At 40.8% G+C, this 27,839-nt stretch overlaps 4 protein-coding genes across 10 annotated transcripts; all 4 read left to right on the top strand.

The window, feature by feature from the left end:
* The first annotated feature begins 3,744 nt into the window (after window positions 1-3,744).
* On the top strand, window positions 3,745-10,776 carry LOC129598568 (uncharacterized). 6 transcript variants are annotated; one of them, XM_055496541.1, is made up of 7 exons: window positions 3,745-4,259; window positions 5,257-5,461; window positions 6,310-6,370; window positions 7,791-7,851; window positions 8,875-8,907; window positions 9,358-9,429; window positions 9,645-10,776. In XM_055496541.1, the coding sequence occupies exons 5-7, from the start codon at window positions 8,899-8,901 to the stop codon at window positions 10,320-10,322; spliced, it is 759 nt and encodes a 252-aa protein (XP_055352516.1). In that variant the 5' UTR covers window positions 3,745-4,259; window positions 5,257-5,461; window positions 6,310-6,370; window positions 7,791-7,851; window positions 8,875-8,898; the 3' UTR covers window positions 10,323-10,776. The 6 variants fall into 6 exon arrangements, with proteins under 6 accessions (XP_055352516.1, XP_055352515.1, XP_055352517.1 ...); XM_055496540.1 differs by having other exon boundaries at window positions 5,257-5,972; XM_055496542.1 differs by having other exon boundaries at window positions 5,257-6,160; window positions 8,880-8,907.
* A 1,182-nt stretch (window positions 10,777-11,958) lies between these two features.
* Window positions 11,959-16,191, top strand: LOC129598576 (neuroligin-1-like). Of its 2 annotated transcripts, none has more exons than XM_055496553.1 (11): window positions 11,959-12,153; window positions 12,741-12,959; window positions 13,033-13,240; window positions 13,298-13,387; window positions 13,447-13,638; window positions 13,723-13,922; window positions 13,994-14,138; window positions 14,412-14,617; window positions 14,707-14,821; window positions 15,618-15,737; window positions 15,821-16,191. In XM_055496553.1, the coding sequence occupies exons 2-11, from the start codon at window positions 12,789-12,791 to the stop codon at window positions 15,868-15,870; spliced, it is 1,497 nt and encodes a 498-aa protein (XP_055352528.1). In that variant the 5' UTR covers window positions 11,959-12,153; window positions 12,741-12,788; the 3' UTR covers window positions 15,871-16,191. The 2 variants fall into 2 exon arrangements, with proteins under 2 accessions (XP_055352528.1, XP_055352527.1); XM_055496552.1 differs by having other exon boundaries at window positions 11,960-12,157; window positions 15,821-16,190.
* An 854-nt stretch (window positions 16,192-17,045) lies between these two features.
* On the top strand, window positions 17,046-20,369 carry LOC129598584 (uncharacterized). Its single transcript, XM_055496561.1, has 10 exons — window positions 17,046-17,343; window positions 17,516-17,741; window positions 17,804-17,893; window positions 17,964-18,148; window positions 18,409-18,614; window positions 18,685-18,832; window positions 19,236-19,432; window positions 19,508-19,637; window positions 19,780-19,903; window positions 20,007-20,369. The coding sequence occupies exons 5-10, from the start codon at window positions 18,411-18,413 to the stop codon at window positions 20,170-20,172; spliced, it is 969 nt and encodes a 322-aa protein (XP_055352536.1). The 5' UTR covers window positions 17,046-17,343; window positions 17,516-17,741; window positions 17,804-17,893; window positions 17,964-18,148; window positions 18,409-18,410; the 3' UTR covers window positions 20,173-20,369.
* Window positions 20,370-25,939: 5,570 nt separating this feature from the next.
* Window positions 25,940-27,007, top strand: LOC129598579 (uncharacterized). The gene is made up of 2 exons (XM_055496556.1): window positions 25,940-26,310; window positions 26,536-27,007. The coding sequence occupies exons 1-2, from the start codon at window positions 26,135-26,137 to the stop codon at window positions 26,798-26,800; spliced, it is 441 nt and encodes a 146-aa protein (XP_055352531.1). The 5' UTR covers window positions 25,940-26,134; the 3' UTR covers window positions 26,801-27,007.
* The last annotated feature ends 832 nt before the right edge of the window (window positions 27,008-27,839 follow it).

Raw genomic sequence — 27,839 nt, 5'->3', positions numbered from 1 at the left:
GTAACACTTCCGGAAGTTCCAGTTCACAATACGGATGCTTTTATGTTTGTAGTTAAGGTGTGAAATGCTTGCGCAGCTTTGTGATTTGCTCAAGGACCCTCACCGTGCCCATCGTGACGTCGGGAGGGACCTCGAACGCCGTCATCGGAGGGTCGCGGACGCGCCTGCCAACCTCCCGATCACACCGCTTCGGCGCGGGAGAGCATTTACTTCACACCATAGCACCAATAACTATGGATGCCGTCATGATGGCGTCATCCCACTTGCAGACGTTGCCCAGATGACGTGACCACGGCGACTGGCGGAATTATCAGTGTTATTGAAGTATGTATTTCATTGTAAAACTTAAGCAGAAAATTCGGCATTTAAATTACATTTTCATTTTAAAGCCGCTTGGTCACCGCAGCGGGAGTTGAATAGCCCTCCAGTGTATAAATATACCGTATTTCAAAATTAAATATGTTAAAATATGTAGAAATAGGCTTTTATAAATAGTACTAATACAAATAGCACAGATTAAAAATATTAATATTTTGAGAATAGTACGTGGCAGACTGTGTTTTTTCGGTTTTCAATGTGCACAGTGTGCTGCTTGCAATAATAGACAAATATGCTTGCGAAACATAGTATTTTTGTATGAAATACAGGTAGAGTAACTCAAGTATTCCCTCGAGAATGCGGACGTCAACCCATCAGTCCAGACTGGCCACCTGCGTGCGCTCTATACACATCTGGAAAGATGGAATGTTCGAGCGAGTGGCCGATTCACGGTTCAAGGTCAGCGAGTTTCCGGCGGAAACTTGTTGATCTTGAATTGTGAAATATAGCGTCGCATGTGTCCTTGACCACGCAATAACCAAAAGAGCAAAGTTCGACGAAGCGTACTCGCTTGGTACCGTCCGGTCGAAGTGAACGAATATGCTGCTTCCCGATGCACAAGCCGGAAATATGAGTACTGGAGCATAACTAGATGAGAAGGGCTGATTCACCGCTCACCAGACGTACATGCTGTTATTTATGGCTTAGTAAGTGCATTCCAAAGCGTCCTTTCTTTACCAGATTCTGCAGAATTTCCCTTTTTATCAATTTTATGACGCTCGCTCAGCAGGAAAACTTGTACTTTGTTGTCTTGTGCAGTGTTCGTCAGAATTGCAGGCCTTTTTATTCCGCAGATTTGCGAGTTCATGTGCTTCCGCTCGCGTCCCGTGATTGCCCAGATTATTAATGCAACTGCCCTAATTCTGGCTTTTTTGAAAGGGTTACCGAATTATCCTGCTCATCTTGGTGACCGATATAATGGTTGTGATTACGAGGATGGGAAATGTCTTACTTTCGATTTGCATACTGTTTGGTATGTCTAAAATGCCAGACGAATTCTGGAATTATGAAGTGCAGGATTGAAGGTAGTGCCTCTGACAGTTAGCCCCATCTTGCGGATTTACCTGCACAAATGTACGAGTGAGTATATGTATATCATTTTATCTGGATATTAATTCTTGTCTCCGTACTAAATCTGGATTCAGGAGCCTGTACGCACGTACCATTGCCATTTCACCTTGTACAACGTGGAAACGCAGCTGCACAAATTCGGTATGTACACAACTCGTAAATCGTGTTAATTATCAGGAATACCCAAAAGTGGAACAAGGAATATTGAAATGTTGTTTTGTCAATGATCAAAAATCAGAATTAACGAAGCAGTAAGTAATTGTAGCTTACAGTTTGATTACTGTACCTGCCTTACGTACGATTTTCGCGCATAAGGTAATTAACACTTCGACACGTTTTTGAAAAATTAAAGCAAGTTCATGTAAATTTATTTTAAATTTCTTATTCTTGAAATATACGTAAGCTGGCAGCACAACTAGTATTCTTTGCATGTTTTTACATACTGCTTCTGAATTAACCAAAACTGAAAATATTATTAGAAATTTGCTGAAAATAGAGGTAAGTGATTATAGATTTATATGAATTTGTCCTGGAATGGTTTTCGAATTTGTACACATATAGTTATGTGCGCGTTCGCTGTTAGCGGTAGTAGTCCTGTCGTGAGCGGATGTGCAAAGGCTCTGCCGCGGCGACACCATTCCCGCATGCATTTTGACCGGAGACAACTTGCGAAGGATGTCATTTCTGAACAGCTCCTGCTCAGCCAGAATACATAGTACCGAGCTGGTAACTCCTACAGAAATCGGCACGATGATTTGGACATTTCCTAAACCGGCGCAGCGTATTCGGGCACACATCGGCACCACACAATAGACCCAAACCATGATTCTGGAGCCGCTGCATGTCACAGGACTTGGAGACGACCCACCACTACCCAGTCAAGGACACAGATTCCAGGAGAACAACGGCAACGTGATCGTTCAAGTGCTTCATTAATTTTGATTTTTGATCGCAAGACATCGACAAAACAAGTTTTCAGTGTGAGACTCCTGAATTCCGCAACATGAGGCAATGTCAAAAGACGATGTCGGACGGCTTGTTGTATCGGACCGTTTCCTCGTCAGTGTAAGTGTAAACGTCCACGGATAGCTGAATGGACGTTTACACTTACACTGACGAGCCGCGCTGGATAGTGGATACATGTGCCGAGTGAAAGGTCATGGCGGAGGTCGACCATTTCGAAGACTTAAGGAGTAGTGCATTGGTCGCTGCTCATCACAGGAAGCAATGGCTTACCTTCGAGGTTAGGCCAAACTGTTAGTGATCTCTGTGACAATTAGTGGGAGCATTGATGTGGACCAGGCGCTCCCTCGCGATGTGCAGGTAGTCGCTTAGGTCGCCCAGATAGCCATTAACGTAACAGTATCCAACATCAGTTTTACCTCACAGTCTGATCCCCTGCCTTGCGTGTTGAAGGTCTGTGCGTCTTCGCGGCTCGTTCAGTGACCATCGCCGTCCGCATTCTGACATGGCGAGGTGGCTTGAACGGTGACAGGTGGAAGGAGCCTGCCAACCTCCCGATCACAACGCTCAAGTGCGCGAACGCATTTACTCTGCAACAGGCGCCAATAATTATGAACGCCGTCATCACATTTTGTTTCGACACCGTCATGCTGACGTTGCAGTGATGGCGTAGCCACGACATCTGGCGGAATTATTAATGTTCTCGAGGCGAGTAATTAATTTCATAATTTAAGCAACAAATCGGCATTTTAATTTCAGCCTCTCGGTCTCTGCACCGGGAGTTAAGTTTCCTAGAAAAATACTTTGCAAATGGATTAAAACATTGCAGGTATTATCTGTACATAGATTACATTATTTTCATCGCTTTGTAAAATGTACAGTGTGCTGCTTGCAGTAATAAACGAGTAAATGTACGGAGCAATGCTTGGAAAACATATAATTATACTATCCAAATACGTAGCCGTTTGTATGAATTTATATTTACCCATCCCTTGAACCCGGAAGGACGCAATGTTCGAGCGACTGGCTGATTCACAGTTCAAGGTCAGCGAGTTTTCGGTGGAAACTTTCTGGTCCTGAATTATGAAATAGCTTCGCATGTGCCCTTGACCGCTCAATATCCGAAAGGACAAAGTTCGACGAAGCGCACTCGCTTACCGGCCGGCGCCAATGAACGACCATGCCGATCCCAGATGTACACGCCGGAAAACATCAACACTGGAGATCAACAACATGACCAGATAATTATGGTTGATTCACTATCCACCAGACAGACATGCTGCTATAATTGCTTTTGCTGTGTAATGTGCATGCCGAAGCGTTCTTTCCTTATCAGATTCTGCATTTTAAAAAAGTACTGCAGAATTTCCGTTTTCATGCCAGTCGCGCTCAATCGGAAAACGTGAGCTTCTGTCTTGTGCAGTGGTGATCAGACTTGCAGGCTTTTTTATTTCGCTTTTTTATTTTTTCGTACCATGATACTTCCACTTGCGTCCCATGATTGTTCGAATTTCAATTATTATTAAAACGATTGCCTGAATTTGCAGTGCTATTTAATTTGGCTTTTCGAAAGGATTACCGAATTATTCTGTTCAACTTGTTGACAGATGGATACAAATTACAATGATCACGATTATTATTGCACGTTACGGAACGGCTTGCTTCCCTTTTTTCTGCTACGAGTATATATTTGTCCTGCAGAAGACATCGGATGGTGTCTGCAATTATAACGTGGATCGGAGTTGCTCCAGCTGCGTATTAATATTTACTCTGGATACAGCGAGCCTGTGCAAGTGCCAGTGTTACGCGTACCCTTTGCAACGTATAAACGCAACGACACAAAACCGGTAAATAATCCGTAAGCTGTATTAACAAAGAATACTGAATAAGGAACACTGGAATATTGTTTCGCAAAAGTTATGCGATTAAGACGAGAGGTACCCAAGTACACATTTCAGCAAAATTAATGTGCCTGCACTGACTCGCTGTACGTACGATTTCCTCGCTCATGATAGTATAACTCTAACAAGTTGTTTGTTGTTTATTGTTTATATAAAATTGAAACTAGTCTTCGTTAGTTTTAAAAAGACGAGTATGTACGCTGTCTAGGCAAAAGCCGGAATTAGTTTTCTTTGCAATTTTCTTACATAATTACTAGAGGTAGCTGAAATATGAAAAATTTGTCGTCCTTTCTAATACAGACAAGTAGTAGGGATTTTAGATTTGTATTTTATGATTTGCTCTGGAATAGTTTCAAAACGGTACATATCTGGTCATGAGTGCGGCGCCCGCTGTTAATAAGTACACGATTTATATACATACGTAGCGATATCTACAATATTTACATTTACAGGTACAGTACAATACATCGGGCTGTATAATTGTATCATTTGGTAATTCGTGCACTAAAGCTGATGCATACTTTAACAGTAAGTTGTTGACTACCGATTAGGAATATTATTTCAGAATTATGAATATATTGTTTCAAAATTAGGAATATTTCAAAATGCGTACGTTTAAAAGTTCCGCTACCTTTAAAAAAGTTCCGTTCCCTTCCGCTACCGCTATCTTTACAAGTGTTAATTTGGATATGATTAATAATCCAATTCTGTAAATACGGTATCTCCAGCGGACTTGTATAAACTAAAATAGTCTGATTTCACATAAAATTTATATGTACTGCGATTGAAAAAAACGAATCCGTACAGTACTTAAAATAATCGATGTAATGATTGATAATTTTCGATGCAAGCTTTATCAGAAAATTAATTTTATTTCTCACAGCCTGGCATTACGAAAGGATGGATCCAGTTTCAGGCTGATTGTTGAGTGTACGGTTTTCAGATTTCCAGCCTGCTGGAACAGAGTTCACTTTTTTCGTTTTGTGTACCATGGAATGCGAGGTGGAATGTCGGCAGCCTTTGATGGCCAGTCGAAACACAAAAGCCGAGCCCAGGCGTTCGCCCGAAATTGTCCAGCGCATCGTTCGCCCGAAATTGTCCAGCGCATTTTTTGTGGCTGCTGGGCAGTGCTGGCTGATGGCACATTGGTAAATATTTCTGTGTGAGAAACGGAATTAGCGACAAAACAAACCGATAATAATGGATAACCAAAAACAATTCGTTGCCGCAAAATATGATCGCTAACTACTACAGCTTTACTTACTGTAATTAACAATTTAACACTAATTGGTGACCTTAATTAGCGAGCGCTCGTAGAAGCGAGCATCTTTCGCAGACAACCACGCAGTTTTACTTGTCTGGTTTCATAAATCGCGTATCAGCATTTGCGCAGAGTGATTCTTGATTTCCGAGAACTGCGAGAAGGAATTCGCGACGGGAAGGAAAATCTGGGCACGGAACTGTTGGCACTGGGCGTCGTACACGCAGTGAGGTGGGCTGGCGCATTTTTGACTGCCAACGCGCATCGGCTGCCGAATTCGAAACACCAAACCGTCGTTCCCGTTGTGCGTTTTTATAAAATCGGGCAGAGAGATCGCTGGACCAGGGCGGGGTTAGCTCGTACAACAGGTAGTCCGGTACGACTGTCCCATGCAACAGGTACGACCGTACAGCAAGCAATATGCGCTCGACGGTTCGAGTTGAGAGTTGAAACTGGCAGTCTGTTCTGTTGCATTCCTCACTTGAGCAATTTTCCTGCCTGCTATTTTTAACGATTACAAAATTACCCTGTCTTTTTCCCAATTTCTTACCCGTTTTTACATAACGTTTTTTCCGATGCCGTCAAGGTAAGTACTAAATAGGGATGCTATTAATACAAATGATAAAATTATATTGATACCACTCATACCAGTCACTAATAATCATTGATTTGCTTTGCAAATTAATGAGCGGTTGCAGGATCGTAAACAGCGTTGAATCACTTGTATGTTCCCAGGCTCCTCTACTCTGTGACCCGAAAGTCCTGCGCTGTTCATCGGAGTACCCCGTTGACATTGGTAAGTGTTTCGCTTTTTCTGTGAATAAGTACCTGTTTTCCGCAGTAGCTAGCTGGTAGCAGTCGCAGAGTTTTTTACGAAATTTGCAGAGAAACGTAAACGGTATTTATGCGTAATACTGGTAATTTATTCTCCATTTTTGAACGTTGGCAGCGGAATTTTCGGTATTTTCGTTTTTTTAGAGTGTAGTAATGCTTTCTATCGTTTTGATAATTCATGGCCTCATTTTCTGTCTTGCTCGGCGCCGCTAGCTTGTAAAATAATAGGAATTATTCAAATTATTGGACAAAATATGAGTGTTTTCTCTTATTTACTGAGCCAGCTTTTGAGTGTGTCGATTTCGTTAGAGAATCGTGTCTACAGCCGGACAAAGGTCTTATTAATTTTCTAGAAGCGTAGTACATAAGATATCATTATTTTGCTATCGAGAATTTTCGTTGTTTGTCCGGAGAATCAAAGAACTTCGGCGAGGTGATGCAGCCGTACCTTGCGGGTTCTTGCGGTAGCAGTGACGTCATCGGCCGGGAGAAACGGCGGGCTCGCTCTGCGCACGTCGCGTGCGCCGATACGGGCGCGTGCGTTAACGCAACTTAAATCATGGCATCGCCGCTAGCCACTAGGATCTATTTGCAGTTTTAATTTAACTAATCTAATTAACTAATCTAATTTAACTGTAATTACAGCTCGATATTATTATCGCGCTATTGAAATAATTTAAAAGTAAATAAAAATGTGCACTACTGTACAGGAATACTGCTGCAGTTTTAACGTACATTCATTTTCCCAATATGTACTACATACGTAGCACATTAATCGTACTACGTTCCGGTACTGGCGCAGTCATGTTCTGTACTTACCATGTAGCATTAATCACTGAGTACTTAATTAACAGTCAGCAGCAAATTTATTTAAGGGAGAAGTGTGATGCTACCTTGTTTGATTCGTGAATTTATTTTGAAAATTACTGCAAAAGCCGTCGTTAGTTTATTCGGAAAAATCCCCTGTTTTATTAATTTTAGCATACGCTAATCGTTACGCTGACGTTTACCACAGTTGCCGGAATTTCGCGTTGTTATTTATCAAGATAGCTGCAATCTTTCTACTTGTATCGTCCATGCAATGTTCCTGCACAGATTTTGTTGTTTTTTTGTTAGTAGCCAGTAGCCGTGGGAATCAGGAACCAGGAATGGCAAAGTCGCTGTAGCCTTTATTTAATTTATTAATTACTCGGTTACTTAAATACTTAATCATTGTTTTATTTACATAATTATCGTTTTTATTTATTTATATAATATTTTATTTTATTTACCCGGTAGAAGTACAATGTGATTACCATTTTTCGTTCGCCAGTAAACTGCACAAGTGCAGTGCACATGATCGTTCGCTAATCTCTATAACACGCCGCTTTTTTGTTTTGCAGATTGTTGAGAAGATTCTGTGGCTCGCTGAGCGTTTAATTCTCCCGTTTTTTTCCATAACACGTAAGTGGACGCTTTGACTGTCTTTTTGCTTTGCAACCGTATGTAATGACGAATAAATTAATTGCGAGTGCTCGTACAGTTGCACCTATGTTGGGATGTGGCGCTCTACATTCGTAATCTTTGCGATCAATTAATTTTTCTTCAGTTCGTAGTAGCGAGCACACCTCATTTCAAATATTGCGACGTATAATTGTTACCTATTCGAAGCTATTTTTTTCGTTCGGTCTTATGTTAAGTTTTCGTTCTAAAGCTCGGGATTTAGATATGCAGATGCTGATAATTGGTCGTGAGTGTGACTGGTATGAAACAGCTTTCTCACGCTGAGTGAATGCTTGGGAATCGGTTTACGCCTCTGCGGCAAATGCTACTACTGTAATGCTGCAGTTACTCTACCGTAGGGTAGATTCTGATTATCGATGTACGTGATTTCCCGTATCACAGAGCTAAATACAGCACTAATATTTTTTAATTATCGGACTTACGGTAATTAATTAAGTACTATTTCGCCGCTACGAACTGACATGAACGAGTATAGTTTTGGTGGTATCGCTGTTTGGTGGGATGGTATCGGAAATCGCTGCGCAGCATGCGCTGGGAGGCTGCGACTGACGCTGAGCATTTTCGCATGTCTGGTTGAATATTACCAGAGCTTCCTTGTGTATGTAGTTGTTTAGGCATACTCGCACTTTGCAAAAGAAAAACCTGGCTGTATTTTCGTTTGTATATGATAGCTCGTCAGTATCCTAAATTATAAATGACTGTATTTTCGGATGCGATTTACTGGCTAAAAACTTAACTTGCTGAGATTTTCACCATGATTTTGATATCTCAAAAATATAGCAAAAATACAGTATATGGCTCATCCTGTCCATGCTCTGCTTTGCATGCAAGTTATTGTCTTTTGCTTTTCTTGTGGAAAAGGGCTGCAAAATTTAATAACAGCAGCATCAAGAACGTGTTTCATTAACCGAAACTTCGAGGCTGCAACTAGTACATTTAATGCAAAACATTTACTTTTTACAGAACAGTTTTTGGGAAATATCCAACATGCGCCAAGTAAGTAACGCGCGTTTTTCCGAGCAAATCAGCGGCTAATGCGGAAAAATGAAAACGATTCAGCTCAGATCAAAATACAGAAGTGTAGAAATAGAAACGTCAAGTTAATTTTGTTGTTTATCTTGTTAAAAATGTTTCATAAACAAAACTTTATGTAAAACTGTATAGTATGCACGTATTACGAATTCGCTTCGGTACCTGAGTGCACGTAGCGAGTATCAGATTTCCTTCAACTTAATTTCCTGCTAGAGTATTCTGAAAATCATTTATGCACGATTTTGCGCGAACGATCGAGGCATTACATTTTTACTTGAACCAGAGTTCCAAAAGTTGTTGATGGATTCGCTTTAAAAGCATTTTTTGCATGATAGATTACAGTGAAAATACTAACAGTTTTGAAGATTTGCTATGGATTTACGTACTGATATGCATTCGGTGTTTTGTTAACAGGATTCACAAATGTCGCATTGGCAAAGAATGCCTACTTACGCCGAGCAAAACGCCGAAATGGCACGTGCGATGGTATGTACTAACTTTGATTTTTCTAAAAATAGTTAAGGAAAGTAAATTTAGTTCTTCTGCTGTTCCTGTTGTTACGAAGATATTACAGAGATACGAGTACCTATGTAAAACGAATTAACTATGTACAGACTACAGAGTACTGTACATATGTGGTACGTTAGACACCCGTTTGGTTAATGCACAGCGGTATGTCCTGATTTTGCAATTGTTTGCAGAAGGCACTGGTGCCGGCGCAGGACGAGCGCTCTCTTCTGGATCAGCTGTTCCACCTGGAAGGGGATACCGGAGCAGCTCTCAAGCAGTACTACGCTCTGGCAGAGCAGTTGACCGCGCATCTGACCACAAACCCACTGCCCACCGACAAGGCTGAAATCCAGCACCTTATCGAGAAGCATCGCCTGATAGCGCACTTTTTGGAGCAGCGTACCGCACTGGCATTCCGGATTTTCTTCCAAGAACTCGGCAAAGTTATTGTCATCAATGATAAGATCTACAACGAGATCATCGCGGTCCATAAGCGGCTGGAGGATGTTGACACAGCAGTTCAGGGCCTCAAGACCTCGTACAACGCCATGGAAGAGAAGGTTGACCAGATTATGAAAGACGTCACGGCGATGCGTGGAGAGATGAACATCATGAAGGGGGACATCACTCTTATGCAAGCGGATATAACGGAACTGAAGGGGAAGGTCGACACCATCGGCACCGACGTGGGGGAAGTGAAAGGCTTGCTGAACCAGCTGATCCAGCAAAATGCTGCACTGCAGACCCAGTTGACGCAGCAGAACGCGGCGCTGCAGCGGGAACGTGACCATAACGAGCGATATACCTGGATTACGGTCACTGCTTTGGCCGAGGAAGCGAAATTTTCGCCAGCCCAGATGTGCAGCTGACGTAATCGTGTTAATCGGGCGTACAGTCAGATGGTGGAGGATGAGATGGCAATGGAGATCCCGATGGAGGTGTAGAAGGCTCCAGCTGTATGCCCCCACTGCGTGCTGCCGTTTTACTTTTTTATAGTGTTACCTTTTTTACAGTGGGGGACAATTTTTTGAGGACTGGTTCTCATTGTTACGTTTGTTTACATGAGGTATTATGTTGCTTAGTAGTTCGATGTTGCTGTTTTTAAGGAGCGCAGCGTGCCTGCGTTTTTCGGATTAACGCTCCTTGTTTTGTTATTTGAACTGGTCTAATTGTTACGCGGTGATGTTGAACGTTTCATCCTGCAGTGAGTTGCATTTTTTTGGTATTTGATGTGGATAGTCGTTCGTGACACTTTCTGTAATCACTTTTCGTGATATCTGATTTGTATATCTGTTTGGCTTTGTATTTTGTCGAGCAACAAAAATGCGCACCAGTTGCATTTCTCCGGCTTTTTTCATGAACATCACCGTAAATTAAAATTTTTTTACACCATAGCTGCATCACATGCTTAAGACGTTATCAAAACAGATAAGAGTATTCACAACATCGGGTGCACGTACGTAAAAGTATCGCCGTATTGTTCTGACCGGCAGTCTATAAATTGGCTGTTGCGATTATACTTGTTAAAAATGTACGATGAGCGAATGTTAAATTTACAGGGCAAAAAACTTTTTTCACCTACTGCGCGTTTTTAAAAGAAAAGGATGATTGTTTTTAAAGCCGTTAAGCATATGTTTGCGAAGCATTTGTGGGCATTAAGTGTGATTCTGTTGCGTGCAAATTGTCAGTCGGCAGTTATTATTACAGTATCTTACGCAAAAAATAATTCTGAAATTGATCGCTGCACGGTTTCTGTAGTGAAGTGGTATGATATTGTGAAATACCAGCTGGATCGTTTACAAAAGTGCATTTTTTACGGGTAAAGACTGTTACACAGCACGAAAAAAACAGGAAAAGAGTTGAACCTTTTGCGTACCGTTTGTTTGAACCGTAAAAGGGTATTGAAGAATTGCTGTAGGTACGCTGGGCCACCATGTTTTACCACATTAAATAACGTTTCTCGCCAACATAACAGTCGGCGTTTCTTTTGCTATGTGACTCAGTCAACATGCAGTTGACGCGGATATGTAAAGCCATGAAGCGCTTTTGCACCAGCATACCGGTAATAACAATAATGTACTACAGAATCATTAATGTACTTGCACTACAGATTAATAATGTATAATATTATTGTCCCATATCAGTCTCCACATCTGCAGCTGTTGTACATATACAGTAATTGTATCATATTTCATTGATTTGAACACAGCCATTCAAATATTAGGATAAAATTCTCGATGGAGATGGGAACCGGCAATGGTCAGTTGTGCTCTAAATACGGATTTTTGTTTTCATCGCCAATTTCATTGGTATTTCATTGGCTCTGAGTGTTACTTCAGTCAATCTTACGGCTACCGTGCTGGTATCTGTACTGTATCTGATAAAGATTGTTTGTTTGCATAAGTACGAGTATCCGAGCGGCAGTTGATAATACAAGACGCCGACAGATTATCAAAAGTCAACAATGCCAAGTTGCCAACAAGTATGTCAAAATTACATCACTGCGATGCAGCCATCGCTACTACCGGAAGTGCAGTGCAGCCGTTCGTGTACAGCATACAATAGAAGCAGAATATACTCGCTGCCTCCATTAGATTCATTTTACAACACTTTTCCGTGTAGTCTTATTACAAAAACTATAAAACTGCATAAATCGACGACGAATGACCACCGACTGAAAATACGAGGATTTACTTCCAAGTTGGTACGTTAAGTCCATGGTGTACCAATAAAATTACTCAACATAAAATTATTGTAATTCAGTAAAACGTCTTGGCTATTTCAAAATCGTTAAGGCTACCGTGATTAACACTCAGTTACTGTTTTACTTACTTATTACTGTAGTCTATAAATAACAATTTCGTTGCATTAGCTGTATGTAAGGTATAGTTGCGTTAATAGCATCATTTTGGAGTTTTCTATTCAAATAAGGTGGTCGGGTGCTAGCATTTACCATAATACGTCGCTTCAGCTTTTTTCACTCTGCAATTATTAGCTGGGTTTACAGCTGGACTGTCTGCTTGTCTGGCAGCATAAACAGGTTTCTAGTTTACATAGAGTGAAAAGTGTATTATGGATCATCCAGTTCACCATGCCGCAAAGTGCTCTTAATGTACACTCACTTGCACTATTTGCAGGTAAACTAAACAGCGAAAACCGTCTAAGAACTAGCTGGTAGCACTTCTATGTACTCGGCATAACACTTTACCAAGCCGCTAAAAGCCGAATGAGATAAAAGCGCTGGTCATTCCTTGTTCCTTCCTTAGCGCTGGTCATTCCTTCCTTAGGTTGCGCTGGATACGTCATATCCTTGGAGGGCTATCACCACGCACAAAATGTTTCTTGCCTTCATTTTCGTATTCATTGGATCGTTGGTCAACGCCCAACAAGGAACTGTTCAGCTCAGTCCAACCGCAACGGTAACGGGCGAAGCGTGCTGCTCTACCGGAACTGCTCCTGGATTCGTGTATTACGGAGTACGCTACGGCAACGCGCAACGTTTTCAGGTATACTGGCTTCCTAACGGTACATAATTATACAATACCCTTGTATGTGTAATACTCGTGTTCAACTTCAAAGCATTCGACGGAGAATGAAGACTACTCGTTCCTACTTAATGCTACGCGACCGAAATTTGGCCCGGTTTGTCCACAAACCGGGCCGGAAGTGGATGGAAAAGTAATGTCGGAAGATTGCTTATACTTGGACATTTATGTTCCGCCGATTCCTGCTGGCACCAGTCCCCAGTTGCCGGTGCTTATGTTCATTTACGGTGGCGGACTGCAAGGTTGTACTGTTAATAACATTTTATTTTGAAGCTAAAATTAAAGGTCGTTACTTGCAGGGGGCACCAAGGACACTTTTAATGCATCTTCATTGGTTGCCGATATTAATGCCATTGTAGTTATGATGAATTACCGCGTTGGCGCTTTAGGTAGCGATTTGTTAGAAGAAATTAACTGTGGTTAACGGGTAACAATCTACTGTGTAAAGGTTTCTTGAGCACCGGTGACGAAGCCGCGAAGGGCAACTACGGTCTGGGCGACTGCAAAGTGGCGGTGAAATGGATTCAGAAGCACATTAGCAAGTTTGGTGGTGATCCTAACGCGCTGACCGTTTTTGGCGAAAGCGCAGGAGCTGGATTAACGTCCGCCTTGATTCTCGGGCGCGAAAAGTCTATCCGAAGTACGTAGTTTTGTTTCACTCACGATAATCATCAGTGTACATAATTTAAAATTTTCCCGATGTGAAACACTTTTTCCACATTAGGCTCGCTTCGTGCGGTGGCGTTGCTCAGCGGCAGCATCCTCATTGACATTGCTTACAACCGTGAGCCTAAGAAGAGCGCCGTCGAAGTAGCACAGAAAGCCGGTTGTCCGACCGGTAGCTCACTGGAACTGGTCAACTGTCTGAAACAGTTGCCACTGGATGACCTTTTGCGGCACTCCGCTTACGACGGTGTTAGTCCGGTAATCGAGATCGCTAATATACCAGGCATGTAAAACGTCAATACATCTAAACAGTTGGTTGCTGTTAACAGACTCTTCCGTATGCATTTGTCGTGGATGGCGAGCACATCCCGGATGTGCCCATTCGCTCGTTGCAGGCAGGAGCCGGCTCTGCTACACGAGCTCCTCATGTTTTAACGGGATATCTGCGCGAAGACACTTCATTCTTATTGCAAGGTGATCTTCTAAAAGACAAAATTTCAGCCGGTTTTCCAAATATGTGTATTGCATTGACTAACGTAGAAATTTCATAAATTATTTATATAGAAATTTTCGAAATTCACCCGAAATTTAATTATTTGTGGAACTTTGCACGTATAAACGGATATGCTCTGTACCTTTGCTCCGGTACCAACGCACGATGATTCGCATGTTTTCCATTTCCTTAATTATTTTGTAGCAATGCGTGGCACAAATTTGAGAAAATAAATTATTAATTTTTTGCTATAGGCATTGAACCAGAGCTTAACGATCCCAGCAAACCGGTTACCATGGACCAGTTGCGGAACATTGTGGCTAGACGGTATCTCCCGACCAAAGAAGGCGGTCTAGCCCAGTGCCAAACACCGGACCCCGCCGTGATCAATCGCATTCTGCAGCGATACAACATCACTAGCACGACCAACCGGGACGACACCATTTGGAAATTCTTTCACGTAAAATATAATAATATATTTACATCATTAAAGTTTTTGCATTTATCTCGTGCGGATACTAAATACACTGCTTTGCTCTTTATGATTAGTTAGCCACGGATTCGCAGTTCGGTCACCAAGCGGTCCGTGAGTCTTTACTGTACGCCAATGGAACAGGCACGAGCCAGCTATACCGCATCGATTACGATCCTGGAATGGGTCTAGGTAAAAAAGCACTAGAATGTACATCAAGTTTCGCTCAATAAATTAATTCTGCTATTCAGTTTATTATTAAAATTAATGTAAATGTAACGGCAAAAGCAAACGTAATAAATTGTAGCCAAACTACAGGGGTGCCAAGCGTGAGGGTTCATCATAGGGACGTTATGCCATCATTGCTCGAGGTGACCTCGAAACAAGTTTTATCTCCCATAGACTTGTATGTTAAAAAGCTCCTTTAGGAAAATGTGATTTCCTAGAGCACTGATCCTTCTAGACAGGATGTCAATGCTTAAACAAATGCTAGGAAGGTTCCGTTAGGCAACTACGCTATCCACTAAAACTCCTCAGCCTCCTTCAATTTTTAAATAGTTGTCGAATAAACTTTTTTATTTCTTTGTAAGCAGTGCCACTTTTGAACCAAAAATTAAATTATAAATTTGGATCCCGTTCCCTGACCCTCAGTTTTTTTGCATGGAAACAAAATCAGTGAAGGTGCTATAGACCAAGAACTATCATGCAAAAATTTGATAAAAATGTTTCACTTCACTGGTAGAAGTGGAGAAATTTTTTTAACTGCCCCAACTTGGCTTGGCAGGGTTGTAAAAAGCAACAAACCCTTCTTCTCTCGAAAATTTGACATTCAAGCTACGGATAAGAATAATAATACTTTTTGTTATTTCAAGGTTATTGCCTAATAAAGGGAAAATATGATAAGAACCAATAACAGATTACTTAACTGCAAGATAAAGCTAACTGCTTTGCATCGACATTGGTATAACTTTTCGCCACAATAATACAGGAGCGTTCCATACCCTGGAGATTATGCACATGTTCAGCCCCATTGTACAGCTAAATTTGACCTTTGATGAGCGACTTGTAAAAGCTTTCGGGATATGCTGCGCCAGTTGGCGTATAACGGGTACGTACAGATTTAATTCTTTGATTACCGAACGCTACATAAGCATTAATGATTAAAGTAAATCGATTAAATGTCGTTTGTAGAAAAATGGATGGGCCGAACTTTAGTGCAACCAGCCAGTACCTGCAAATGAACCAAGCAGGAGAGTGGCTGACCGTGGATGGCACCGATCTCCGCGATATGCTTCGATTCTGGGAGGATGTGGCGCAGAACCCGTGCGCAACAAGCAGCAGTCTTGCCACCCAGGTCGTTAGTTCATTTGTTTTCCTAACAACTTGTGTTATCAGCATGTTAAAAATGGTTTCATGGCTGTGAGGGAAGTTTTCGAATATTATTCTGGGCAGAGTAGTAGCTTCTGCTTTATATAAAGCCGGGCTACCAAGTTGTAGCGGCATCAGCACAATTAAATACCGCATTTGCCGGTGTGTATGTTCCGTGATCTAAGAACAAAAGAACGGCGCCAAAACCCATTTTGCGGTAGATTCGTGGCGGGCTTTTAACGAACTCTCACGCGATGTCTCGCTTGCTGTCAGTTCAGTAGACGGCAGAAACTCCGGTAATTTCTTGTTTATTACAGGTTTTGCAGGTTTATGACCCAGTGAACATAAATCTTAGCTTAATATGCTGACAAACATTATTTTGGCTTTTATTATACGCGTACGACATGTCTCGAACAACGTGTATGTTTACGTGCAGGAAAGTATTATGCCACTTCCGATCTACAGGGGCTTGGTGAAAACGTGTCACTGGTTTTATGTTGCACGATATTGTAGTGCTTAAAGAGAAACGACTAAAAATAAGAAAGCCATAAATCAGACATCAATATTCTGGTTAAAGAAAACCGCTGTAAATCTACCTGTACAAGCCCGTCCGGAGTTAGAGCACGATAGAGAACAGCTAACGCATAATAAGCGCGATGTTAGCGCTTAGCACGATGGCCACTAAACACTACGTCGACCGCAATGCGTAAATGCGCTCCGCAGTCAGTTGTCCCTTTCTGCACCGACTGTTTTCGAGCCACCTTCCGCCAGGCAATTACGATTATAATCATTAAAATAAATGGCTTGCACCAAGCCACCAGCCAGCCAAAAGCATGTTACGTGTTAAAAGAGTGTGGCGTGTCGTGGCGTAGTATGTTGTTTGGCGTAACCCATGAATTTACATTGTTCGCTGTTCTCTGTCGTGCTCTAACTCCGGACGGGCTTGTACATGTATGCTTTGGTACCGGTTTACGACAATACGTTACAGAAACGAACTTACAACCAAATTTTACCGACCTCCTAATCGCTGAAAATAATACACCGAGGGTTTTCTTCAAGGAAAACCTGACAGAATCTGTTATTTTGGTTTACCGCATCGCGCGCTTGCCAAAAGTGCAACATATTAAAACCCGAAGATGCCCGAAAATCATTTCTTATGGCTTTTGGCTTTGAGCACGATTTCCATAACCTTACTAAACACTAAAGTGAGTCTGGCCGTTGATGGTGTGGTAAACTTGCGTGATGACGTTCAGCTTGTCGGCGAGCCATTTGCATCGGACAAATATCCAGGGAGCACCGGCTACGCATACTACGGAATTCGGTATGGAACAGGCAAACGATTTGAGGTATATATATTATTATAATTACTATTCCCCCTTCAAGGTTTTAGGCATTGCTCGCCGACGAACAAACTGGCCCGTCTTCTGACTTTTAAAACCAGGCTTCTGGTGGTTAACATCAGTTTAAAATTATTTGATATTTGAACCTGAATTTTTAATGAATTGTTTTGATTTGCAGGCTTCGGTGGAGAACACTGATTTCACATATTTGAAAAATACCACCCGACAAAAACAGGGAAATGTTTGCCCGCAGGGATTTCTTAATGGCTTGCCGCCGGTAACCAACACAGTTTTCGATGAAGACTGTTTGTACATGGACGTCTATGTCCCGCCACGAGCTGCAGCAGCCAGTTCCTCGGGGACGTTTCCCGCGATGTTGTGGATTCATGGTGGAGGATTCCAAGGTTAATTTTACTGTATAATTTCAATAGATATTTTTGTATTTTTTTACGGTGTTCTGTTTCAGTTGGCACCAAAGACCAATACAATTCAACGTCGTTAGCCGATGACATCGGTGCAATCATTGTTACGATTAATTACCGGCTGGCTGCATACGGTGCGTCTGGAAACCAGCTGGCCACAGTATATTTTATATTGGTGTGATTGATCTAATTTAAACGTATCAGGGTTTCTGAGCACCGGGGATGATTCTGCCCGAGGCGACTATGGGATCGGAGATTGTAGAGTGGCTATAAAATTCGCCCACAAGTACATCGAGAAGTTCGGCGGCAACGCAAACGCTTTTCAATTTTCGGACAAAGTGGCGGCGGTGGCTTGGTCTCGGTGGCTCTGCTCGATCCTGTTATTCGCGGTACATTTTACATGGCCAATATCCATAGTCATAAATTACTAACTTCTTCAGCGTCTTATGCATTCAAATGTGCTCATTTTGTTTTCACCGAAAGCAAGGTTATGTATTTTATGTAATGTCGAATATATTAAGTATATAGATATATTGTACATACTCGTGTATCCGTGGGGTTGCAAAATATATACTATGTATGGTGTGTATTTTGTAATTAACAAAACAAAGATTGTCAAGGACGAAGACGGTATATGCTGTATTTGCAGGCATGACGTACGCAGCTATAGCATTCAGCGGCAGCGTGCTGGTGGATCCGACGGTGGCCTACATTCGTGATCCGATGACCAACGCGAAGAAAGTCGCTACGACTGCGGGATGTCCCACGGATACATCGGCTGCGATGATCAGCTGCCTGAAAGCGCTACCGCAGGATCAGTTCCAGAAGGCCCAGCTGACAGTCGTCCAGATTCCGGTAATATAGAGTTGATGATATGCACAGCAGCATATGCGTGGTTTCAGTTGAAAAAACTTGTTGTACGTAGATTAATGCGGCCTTCGCTTTCGTTATTGATCACGATAACTTACCAGACTTGCCGCTGCGTGCGCTGCAACAAACGCTGGACAGTGGATACACCGGTCCCAACGTCATCACCAGTTATCTTCGCGAAGATGCCGCTTTGACCTTAACCTGTATGTCTCCAGCTTTTTTTTATTACATACACCCACTATACATAATCAGGAACTGCCTGTAAAATTATGTTACTTCAAAATTCTAAACAAGCGTAAATTATTCGGGTTGATTGTTACGTCTTCAGTTACAAAATTATTTGATATTAATGGAAGTAAATATTGAGATCAAATTAAATTAATAATAATGATAAACTAAATCTATAAATTAATTAAAAGGAATTAATAGTGGTATACAGGGATATATAAGCAGGGCAATATAAAAGAAAGGTTGAAAATTTTTAAAAATACTTACTGTTAATGTTAGCAGTGAAATAAATCCATCAATAATTGATTATGCAATATCAGCGTAAAGTGAAAGCCTTGACCAATTTCACCGTTAATGTTTCAAATCACCGTTCTGTAGTGTCGGTGCCCGACGTGATTAGTGCAGATCCGCTGTCCATGAATGCCATCCGTGACGTGATTGCCAAATATCTGCTGCCACGCGACGGAAGACCGTTGTGTCCTGTACCGGACACTGCCCTGGCCGATCGTGTTATGCAGCACTATAATCTGTCAGCCGCGGACAGTCGCAATGATACTCTGACCAAATTTTACCACGTACGCTATCTAATGGAATTTTTACCACTGATTACTTTTGTGCTCTGAGAGTTTCTGGAGTGGATTCCATTTCAGCTGGCTTCCGATGCTATACAAGGCTACCCAGCGGCTAAGGAAGCGTTGATATACGCCAAACATGCCGGGCCATCAGGACCGTCAGTGCAGATTATTCGGACCATATACGATTCGCATTACAACGGATGGGGTAAGGTTGCGATAGCGATGCAGAACGTCCGCTAAATATTAACCTACAGTAGTTTTCACTCCATCGTTACGAATTCATCTATAATATTTTGTTGGTTGCGCAGGAAAAATAATAACTGCTTGTACAAATATTATTTGTATAGGGGCATTTCACGCACTGGAGCTGGCCTATATTTTCGGACAATGGCAGCTCTTTCCTGGTGAAGTATATGATCCTCGCGTGACTGTTAGTTATCGGAACATGCTCAGACAAGTGACTCACAACGGGTAATACGTTAATTATATGTAAAAACTAAAAACTATAAATGTCGTATAAAAATTATTCGATAAGACAGTAATGTGTTGCCGGCGTTGCTGTCTCCTTTCGTAGACGAATGGACGGCCCCGCTTTCCTGCAGAGCAACGGCGCTTACGGAGTCAACGAGTTAGGCCTGGATGCACAGTGGTCAGCCAGCACGTATGACCTTGCGGGAATGCTAAATTATTGGCAAGGTATAGCCAATCAGCCGTGTCCGGGAGCGTATACTGCTTATTAAAGCGCAATGGTGAATTAAGACCTGTGTCAAAAGATTTTTTGGATCTTGGATAAGTGTTTGGATTTTGTGTTGTTTGGGACATGCAGCAGTGTTGGGATGGTATATCCCATATTGTTTATAATACTTGGTGCTTTAAACATCAAAAGTTACAGTGATGTCAATTGTATCTGTATGTACACTCCTCTGACAGAGTGGCGAGTGCCATATAAATATGTTATGCTGTGTCGAATTAGCAGTTTGTAAATAATTTACTCGCAAACTGGCACTTGCTTGCATTCGTACTGTTTGTGCTGAGTTTGATAATCAAGCGGGCGAGCGAAGCGAGCCCGCGTTTCTAATTCAAGACATATTGAGGGTTCGATGCGACGAGGAGTACCCATGACCTTTGGGTCGCCGCCTGACCTTTGGGTCGCCACCGATTTACATGTTGATCCCAACACAGTTTGACATGCTGAGTCGAACTGAAGTACTCGGGGACCTCGAACCCGGGTCCCCGAGGTCGCCACCTCGATATGTACCGTAGATGAACAGTTTGACATGCTGAGTAGAACTGAAGTATTCAGGGACCTCGAACCCGGGTCCCCGAGGTCGCCACCACGATATGTACCCGTACCGTATATGCACAGTTTGACATGCTGAGTCGAACTAAAGTACTCGGGGACCTCCAACCCGGATCCCCGAGGTCGCCACCACGATATGTACCGTATATGCACAGTTTGAGATGCTGAGTCGAACTGAAGTACTCGGGGACCTCCAACCCGGATCCCCGAGGTCGCCACCACGATATGTACGGCATATGCACATCTTGACGTGCTGGGTCAAACTAAAATGTTCGGGCAGTGACGACGATGGGCACCTCTAGGTCTCAAACTCGGTTTCCTAAAAGATCTGTTATGGCATAAACTTCTATAATATTTCAAATTCCTACGTATGAATACCAACCATAAGCCACGATCCGGATCCGAATCCAAAAACATATTCTAAATGATTCTGTAATTCTAAATAATTCTAAATAATTCTAAATAATTCTAAATAATTCTAAATAATTCTAAATAATTCTAAATAATTCTAAATAATTCTAAATAATTCTAAATAATTCTAAATAATTCTAAATAATTCTAAATAATTCTAAATAATTCTAAATAATTCTAAATAATTCTAAATAATTCTAAATAATTCTAAATAATTCTAAATAATTCTAAATAATTCTAAATAATTCTAAATAATTCTAAATAATTCTAAATAATTCTAAATAATTCTAAATAATTCTAAATAATTCTAAATAATTCTGAATAATTCTAAATAATTCTGAATAATTCTGAATAATTCTGAATATTCCTAAACATTCCTCAGCATTTCTATATAGCTCCACATATTTTTCGGTGCTTACTGCTTACCGTATTTTCCGAAATGGAAGCCTCCTCCAGAATTGTAGCCTCCTCTACCATATAAGCCTCGCCTCCCCCTGATGCACAATACTCCCCCCTTTGTTTTTTTTCAAAATACTCCACCATATAAGCCTCCCCCTGGGTATCGATGAAAATTTAAAAGCCCCGAGCTTCTAATCCGAAAATTACGGTAACTGTTCAGCTAACTACAGGGGTGCTACGCCAAGTTCGGGCAGTAGTGTAAAATAAATTATAAAGTATTTCGATGCGTAGTTCCATTTTTCGTTCTACACTTTTTTAGTGTAACTTTTTATGGCCCATCCAGTCATGTAAAAATTAAAATCTTAGAATCAGTCAGTAACGAGCTATAAAGGTAATAAAGGGGAGGGGCAGAGGGCGTTTCTGGGGTGTTTATAACAACCTCTATAAAAAATTCCCCAGTTGAAATTTTTGCACGGGATTTGCTTAAAACTAATAAGTCGCCCAAAAGGTGTCTGTTACGGGCTAACAAAAGAACCTTGCATCATCGGGGATCGGGGTGACCCCGAAACAACTTTTATCTCCCATAGACTTGTATGTTATAACGTACCCACCGAAGGATGTGGTTGCCTAGCGCAGAAACATAAGTAACCTCGAGTGGATATGTTTCGTGGGTGAAACGTTGATTACATTAAGCGATTTTAAAGTTTCGATGGGCATACGTTATGCGGGTAGAGAGATGAAAGTGCCGGACAACTGAAAGAAAAAACGAACAAAGCGACAGGCAAAAAAAGTTATGGTTGCTGTTTTAGTATGCAAGAGCGAACTGTCTCTAACTTATTGTGCGGATGAAAGCTTTTAAATAAGTGTTCAGAACCTTCCAGATGGGATTTCATAAAAATCTGTCATCGATAACATTGCACGGTTTCATGCGCAGGGCAAGCATTTACAGAGGGTCACCATCTACTTTAACTATACCCACAGTCGCATTGCAAAGGTCACGTGGATTTTAATGCATTCACACGACCTTGGGCTTATTTTGCAAGAACACTGAACAACAAACAAGTTAGGCTTATTTTCTATTGATAAGGACGTCAGTGTAATTTTTAAGCAAATTATAAACAGAAAGTAAGGCTCCCATGGTACAGGGGTCGAGCCGCATTTTTAAGCAGGTCTGCTCCAGTTTCGAACTTGCTGCAAATCGAAACACGCTATCAGCGTGGAGGATTGAAGTGCAAAAGATGATGGAGACATACGCTGATACTAAACAAATTTATTATGCTGGAAATTGTTGACGGGTGACTGTAGCAATTTTTGAGAGAAAGTGCCCGAACTTGGCGTAGCACCCCTGTAGATACGGTAATTCAGCTAACTAGATACGAGTATTCAACATTATGATTGCAAATTGTAATAATATTGTTGAATATCAGGTGTTGTAATTTACGTACCTAAATTCTGAATATCTCTGGAAATTTAAACGGCAAATCGTAAATATCTTTGCAGTTGAGTGACAGCACGAGACCCACACCGGGACTTTTGTCAGAACGAATTTTACCTCGGGATAATTTTTATCGCATTTTTCTGAAATAGAAACCATTTTTCCAAATTTGTTTCTTGAAAGAAGAAATTTCTAAATGCCGGGCTCAAATACTTTGGGCGATTCCAATGGCGCCACAAAAAATTTTTGTTGCTTCATTTTAAACGCCTTTTACAGTCTGTATAGGTGAACCGATGTCGCTGATTCTGAATAATTTTATGTTGTCAGAAAAATTTTCTGAGCCGCGGCAAAAAGTGTTTTTTATTAAAACCAAAATTAGGGAATTTTCCCTAAACATTTTCAATCGTAAAATCTTCCCTTAGATAACTAATACCATTTTAAAAATTTTCAATCTGTCAACATTTTCAAAATCAGTGATATCGATTCACCTAAATAAAGTGTTTAAAATGTAAAAACAAAAAAGTTTTTTTAGTGGCGCCATTGCAACCGCCGAAAGTTTTCGAGGGCGTATGGATGCACGGCAGTCAGCCATTTTTTTCTTTCGAAAAAAATTGTGAAAGACGGTTTCTTTATCAGAAAAACGCGATGAAAGTAATTCCGAGGTCAGATTTGCTGTGAAAAAAGTCCCGAGGTCGAGGGAGACTTGTGTAGTGTCTGGTTCACTCAAATCCTAAATACTCACCTCCAAAAGGTTAAACAACTACAGCTGAGGACTAAAAAGACGCATAACCCCATACCCAGATATCCGTACGCATGTGGCAAGTGCACTTGTACGACAATCGGATATTTAGCTGAGTCGTACAGCGCACTGCGCCGCATACGTTCGGAAAGCGGTGGGTGGGACTATGCGTCTTTTTTTGTCCTAAGCTGTACAAGTCTACAAGCTATCCATTATAAAAAATTATACTGGTTAAATAAATTAAAAACAAAATAATTAAATAGCCGGCTAAAAGGATCATGAAAAACTTCAGGAGCAAGGTACGGAAATATTCAAATGCCAAATTTCCTATTTTCTAAGTCTCTGATTGGAGGAATATCGAACGTTAGAATACCTTAGATAAACATATATTGAAAAAATTATTTTTGAAGAGAATGATAACTGCTTTTGAAACCCAACACAGAAAAACTGGATTCACACATTTCGTGTGCCGCTGTAAAATGTAGAATTCAAATTTAACGTAACCGACCAATGTGAAATCAATTAAAAGAAATTTCAAGAAATTCCAAAATTAAAAATAGAGTTTTCTAACTCGAAATCCATAATTATATTACATCTTATTAATTTTGAAGTAAATTATTATGTTGCTTTTAACCAAAATTATTGCTCTCAAATTAAGGCTCTTAACGTTATTATTGCATATTATTATTATCGCTCAAACTTGTTGCTCTCAACGCTCTCAACGTTTATTGCTCTCAACACCTAATTATTTCCCGAATTTACTTTTAAATCGTTTTCACTTACAACTGAGTTCCAAAGTATTAAATAATAAATAAATTTGCGCGCAAAGCTTTTCAAATTTAAGTTTCTAATCTCATAACTTTTAAAATTTGTTTTTGCTGAATCGTTAAGTGAATAGTCAATTTTCAATTCAAAATCTGAATTCTATATTATTTTTTCGATTCTGTATCTGAATTATTATCAATTTCAGGATTCGCAGAAAATTTTCGAGGCTGTGTTTTTAGTTTCAGATATGATTCCAAACTGAATAAGTTCTAATTTCTCAAGTTAAGTACTTCTCCTAATGTAACAATAGCAGTAAACCCGAACACCACTTTCGATTAATTTTTTAATGGTTGCCACAAGGCTTTTCTCTTCGAAAATGCATAATAATATTGTGATTTTATTTTTAACAGTGTCTTGTTGCTTTCCAAGAATGCAGTGGAAAGCGAACTCTGCAAAAAACACAGTATCGCTACTTTTTCCAGTCTTTAAAACAATTTTTGTAATTCCTGGAAATTATTTTAAAACTGAAAAATAAATGCGCCGTTGTTCGGTATAAAAACGGTGAACATATTTATGCGCATTTACATGTAGTTTTTGAACAAGGTAGTTTATATTTTATAATGCGACCTTTGATATACGGGTTTACTTAAAAACTTATTAAAATTTTATGGCCTATAATTCTCCAATTGAATGATGCGTCCACCAGCAGCTTTCTTGTGGGTATATTCAATTCGAGAAAATGTCATAAAAGAATGTAAAAAAGTATGTGGGAGTACGCGAAAGCGAAAGTTTCTTGGAGTAAAACGTATTAATAGTAAAATGTGCAGTGCACTCCCCTTAGATTTATATAGAATAAATCAGTTTCCAAGGTTAATTCTGCAGCTTCTGCGCTTACGTGTTTATAAGACTTTACTTCACACATTCGCTGCCTGATACACTCAAAATTAAGAACCGCCGCCCGCTTGCCCTAAGGGCGTATGAGACCTTATACTAGTAATTTTAAACCCGCGCAAACAGTACGAATGCAGGATGCGCAAGTTTGCAAGTCCATAACAGATACATACTATAAAATTTTATTTCCCAACATGTGTGTTATTAATTACTATTATTGACTAGGTATCTGTAAGTACGCGTTATCTGCTAAGTTCACCGCTTTTAAGAAATGCACCACAATCATAACTTTGTAATCAGCACATTCACGGTGAGCAATTACTGTGCTGGATGCGCTTTAACAGGACTATTATACTTGTACACAACATGCTATCAGAATTAAAGCATCAAATCACATCCCTTGTCCATTGTTTTAGCATTTGCCATTTGGCATAGCGTTAGTGCAGATGCCTCGAATGCAATCTTGAACCCCGCATATGAATTCAACAAGCAATCAAGTAAACAAGCAAACTAACTATCGCAGCTGTATTCTTGACAAAGAACTATGTTCAGTTGTCGATAAAATTTCCGCTTAAGAGTTCTATATATAAACGTTCAATAGGGACGGAAACACGTGTCTGCAAAATCTTTCATTTGGCGAGGAATATAAACAGAGCTCAAGTTTTCTGTTCGGCTTACCAGTAGTGCTTATTCTAAGCCAGTTCACCAACGTGTTTTCTGTCTGTAGCTATTTCGTATCCTTTTTGGGAAAATTTTTGGAAAATGGGTTTTGATCCGGACCGTCCATTCATTATTCGACACGATCACACCAACACCGTTTTAGATGTTTTCAACGGCAGCGATCAGAATAAGCAGCAGATCGTGTTCTACCAATATAACGGTGGCCCTAACCAACGCTTCACATACCGTAATGGATTTATTTACAGCCAAAAAAATGGGTAAGCTTATTTATAAATTACTGTTCTGCAGCCATCTAGTTGTTGATATGTAGTATTCAATTTATGCCCCTTAGAAGATATTTTATGTTGTTAAAATTTGTTTCTTATTGCATTAGTTATACCTGTTGTTATATTTTTATCCGGGATGAAAAGCTAACGTGGTAAAATTTAATTAACCAGACAGTGAAAATGGTGTTGACTATGCTGACTTAATATATTCTACAGACTAGTGCTGGATGTTGACCGCCACCCGGGCTGTGAAATGCGTATTACAACGTACAGTCCAAATGGTGGGCCGAATCAGCGTTGGAGAATCAAAGAAAGTGGACGTATCAAGTCAGAATGCGGCGATGACCTGGTGATCGAGCCACGTCATCCCGATCATCGTGGCAGCTGTATGGAACCAGGGGTCAGCTCGCTGCTCACAGCCCATGTGGGACAAAAGAGAAAAAGAGATGACAGTCAGAAGTTTACCTTGGTTAATGTGTAAGGCGGCGTTGTGTTGAGAAAAAAAAGTTTGTGATGTGCGTCTCTGCATGTGCTTTTAAAATTAATCATCTTTTTATGTGGCGGATTATACGTGTACTAACGAAGCAGCCCAAGCTGGACAACGAAATCTGTATGTTTGCCTGTGCCAGTACATGTAGTGGTGATTGATTGCTGGGAAGACCGGCAAGATTAAAGCATTCCCACAAAACCACCGCAACCATTTTCATTAGTAAAATCTTATCCGACCGTCCGTTCCGTACACAACTGCGAATTCTCGTACTGAAAGGCTAATAAAAGGGCAATCATGCCGGACAGTGAAACATGATTTGGGCACCGAAGATCGCCTGACGGTATGAAGTTGCTGCACCGAACAATAACAGTCACGTAAAATGAACGTACGGGCAACAGTACCCAATGCGCTGAAATATTCTCCTTTGAGTGGATAAATAAATAATCATAATTATGCTTTCAACGATTTTAGCGGTATCGCTAAGTAAGCAAGTATAGGTAAATTTTTTCAAGCCAGTGTTTATCGGTTTTCACGGCTGTAGTGGTCAGTGGCCATTGTTTTTCAAACGGGCTTGTTACCAGACTGTAGCGGCATTAGCACCATCTGCCGTTCCGCGATTGTAGCCGGCAAAACAGTTAACATGTTAACAGTTAACGCATTAACATGTGAGCCGGGCTAGAATGTTAACGTTGACATTCCCGCCGGGCCCAAATGTTAACGACCAAAATCATGCAAGCTGTTCACTCAATCTCCGCAGCAAAATAATCGCAGTTCACGAATCATGGACTAAAATCAAGTTCAAATCACATTTAGACCCGGTCTGAAGTCCTGTACGAATTGCCTGTTCTTAAGCAGTGACAATACTGATCTTGTTCGTGTAAATTAAAGTAGCAAAATTCGGTGCGGCACCGTAATGTACAGTAAAACTGTACGCAGTAATAATAGCAATAGCTGTAATAGCAATAGTTGGAGAAAAACGTAAACTATAAATTTAACTGCGCCTTAATACATAATTCTTTAAAATTGCTGA

The sequence above is a fragment of the Paramacrobiotus metropolitanus genome, unplaced genomic scaffold (assembly GCF_019649055.1).
Source record: "Paramacrobiotus metropolitanus isolate TYO unplaced genomic scaffold, Prichtersi_v1.0 Parri_scaffold0000125, whole genome shotgun sequence".
Taxonomy (NCBI): Eukaryota; Metazoa; Tardigrada; class Eutardigrada; order Parachela; family Macrobiotidae; genus Paramacrobiotus; species Paramacrobiotus metropolitanus.
This window is presented reverse-complemented; position numbering and strand designations above follow the sequence as displayed.

What these genes read in the sequence shown, in the direction of transcription:
- LOC129598568 (XM_055496539.1), top strand. An exon ending in CCGAAATGGCACGTGCGATG is followed by an intron (nt 9,430 to 9,644) that starts GTATGTACTAAC and finishes AATTGTTTGCAG; the next exon opens with AAGGCACTGGTGCCGGCGCA.
- LOC129598576 (XM_055496552.1), top strand. Translation starts at nt 11,960, where the DNA reads ATGCAGCCATCGCTACTACCGGAAGTGCAGTGCAGCCGTTCGTGTACA. An exon ending in TTACCGCGTTGGCGCTTTAG is followed by an intron (nt 13,388 to 13,446) that starts GTAGCGATTTGT and finishes TACTGTGTAAAG; the next exon opens with GTTTCTTGAGCACCGGTGAC. An exon ending in CGATCCTGGAATGGGTCTAG is followed by an intron (nt 14,822 to 15,617) that starts GTAAAAAAGCAC and finishes ACAATAATACAG; the next exon opens with GAGCGTTCCATACCCTGGAG.
- LOC129598584 (XM_055496561.1), top strand. Translation starts at nt 18,411, where the DNA reads ATGACGTACGCAGCTATAGCATTCAGCGGCAGCGTGCTGGTGGATCCG. An exon ending in TGACAGTCGTCCAGATTCCG is followed by an intron (nt 18,615 to 18,684) that starts GTAATATAGAGT and finishes TGTTGTACGTAG; the next exon opens with ATTAATGCGGCCTTCGCTTT. An exon ending in AGACAAGTGACTCACAACGG is followed by an intron (nt 19,904 to 20,006) that starts GTAATACGTTAA and finishes CTCCTTTCGTAG; the next exon opens with ACGAATGGACGGCCCCGCTT.
- LOC129598579 (XM_055496556.1), top strand. Translation starts at nt 26,135, where the DNA reads ATGGGTTTTGATCCGGACCGTCCATTCATTATTCGACACGATCACACC. An exon ending in ATTTACAGCCAAAAAAATGG is followed by an intron (nt 26,311 to 26,535) that starts GTAAGCTTATTT and finishes TATATTCTACAG; the next exon opens with ACTAGTGCTGGATGTTGACC.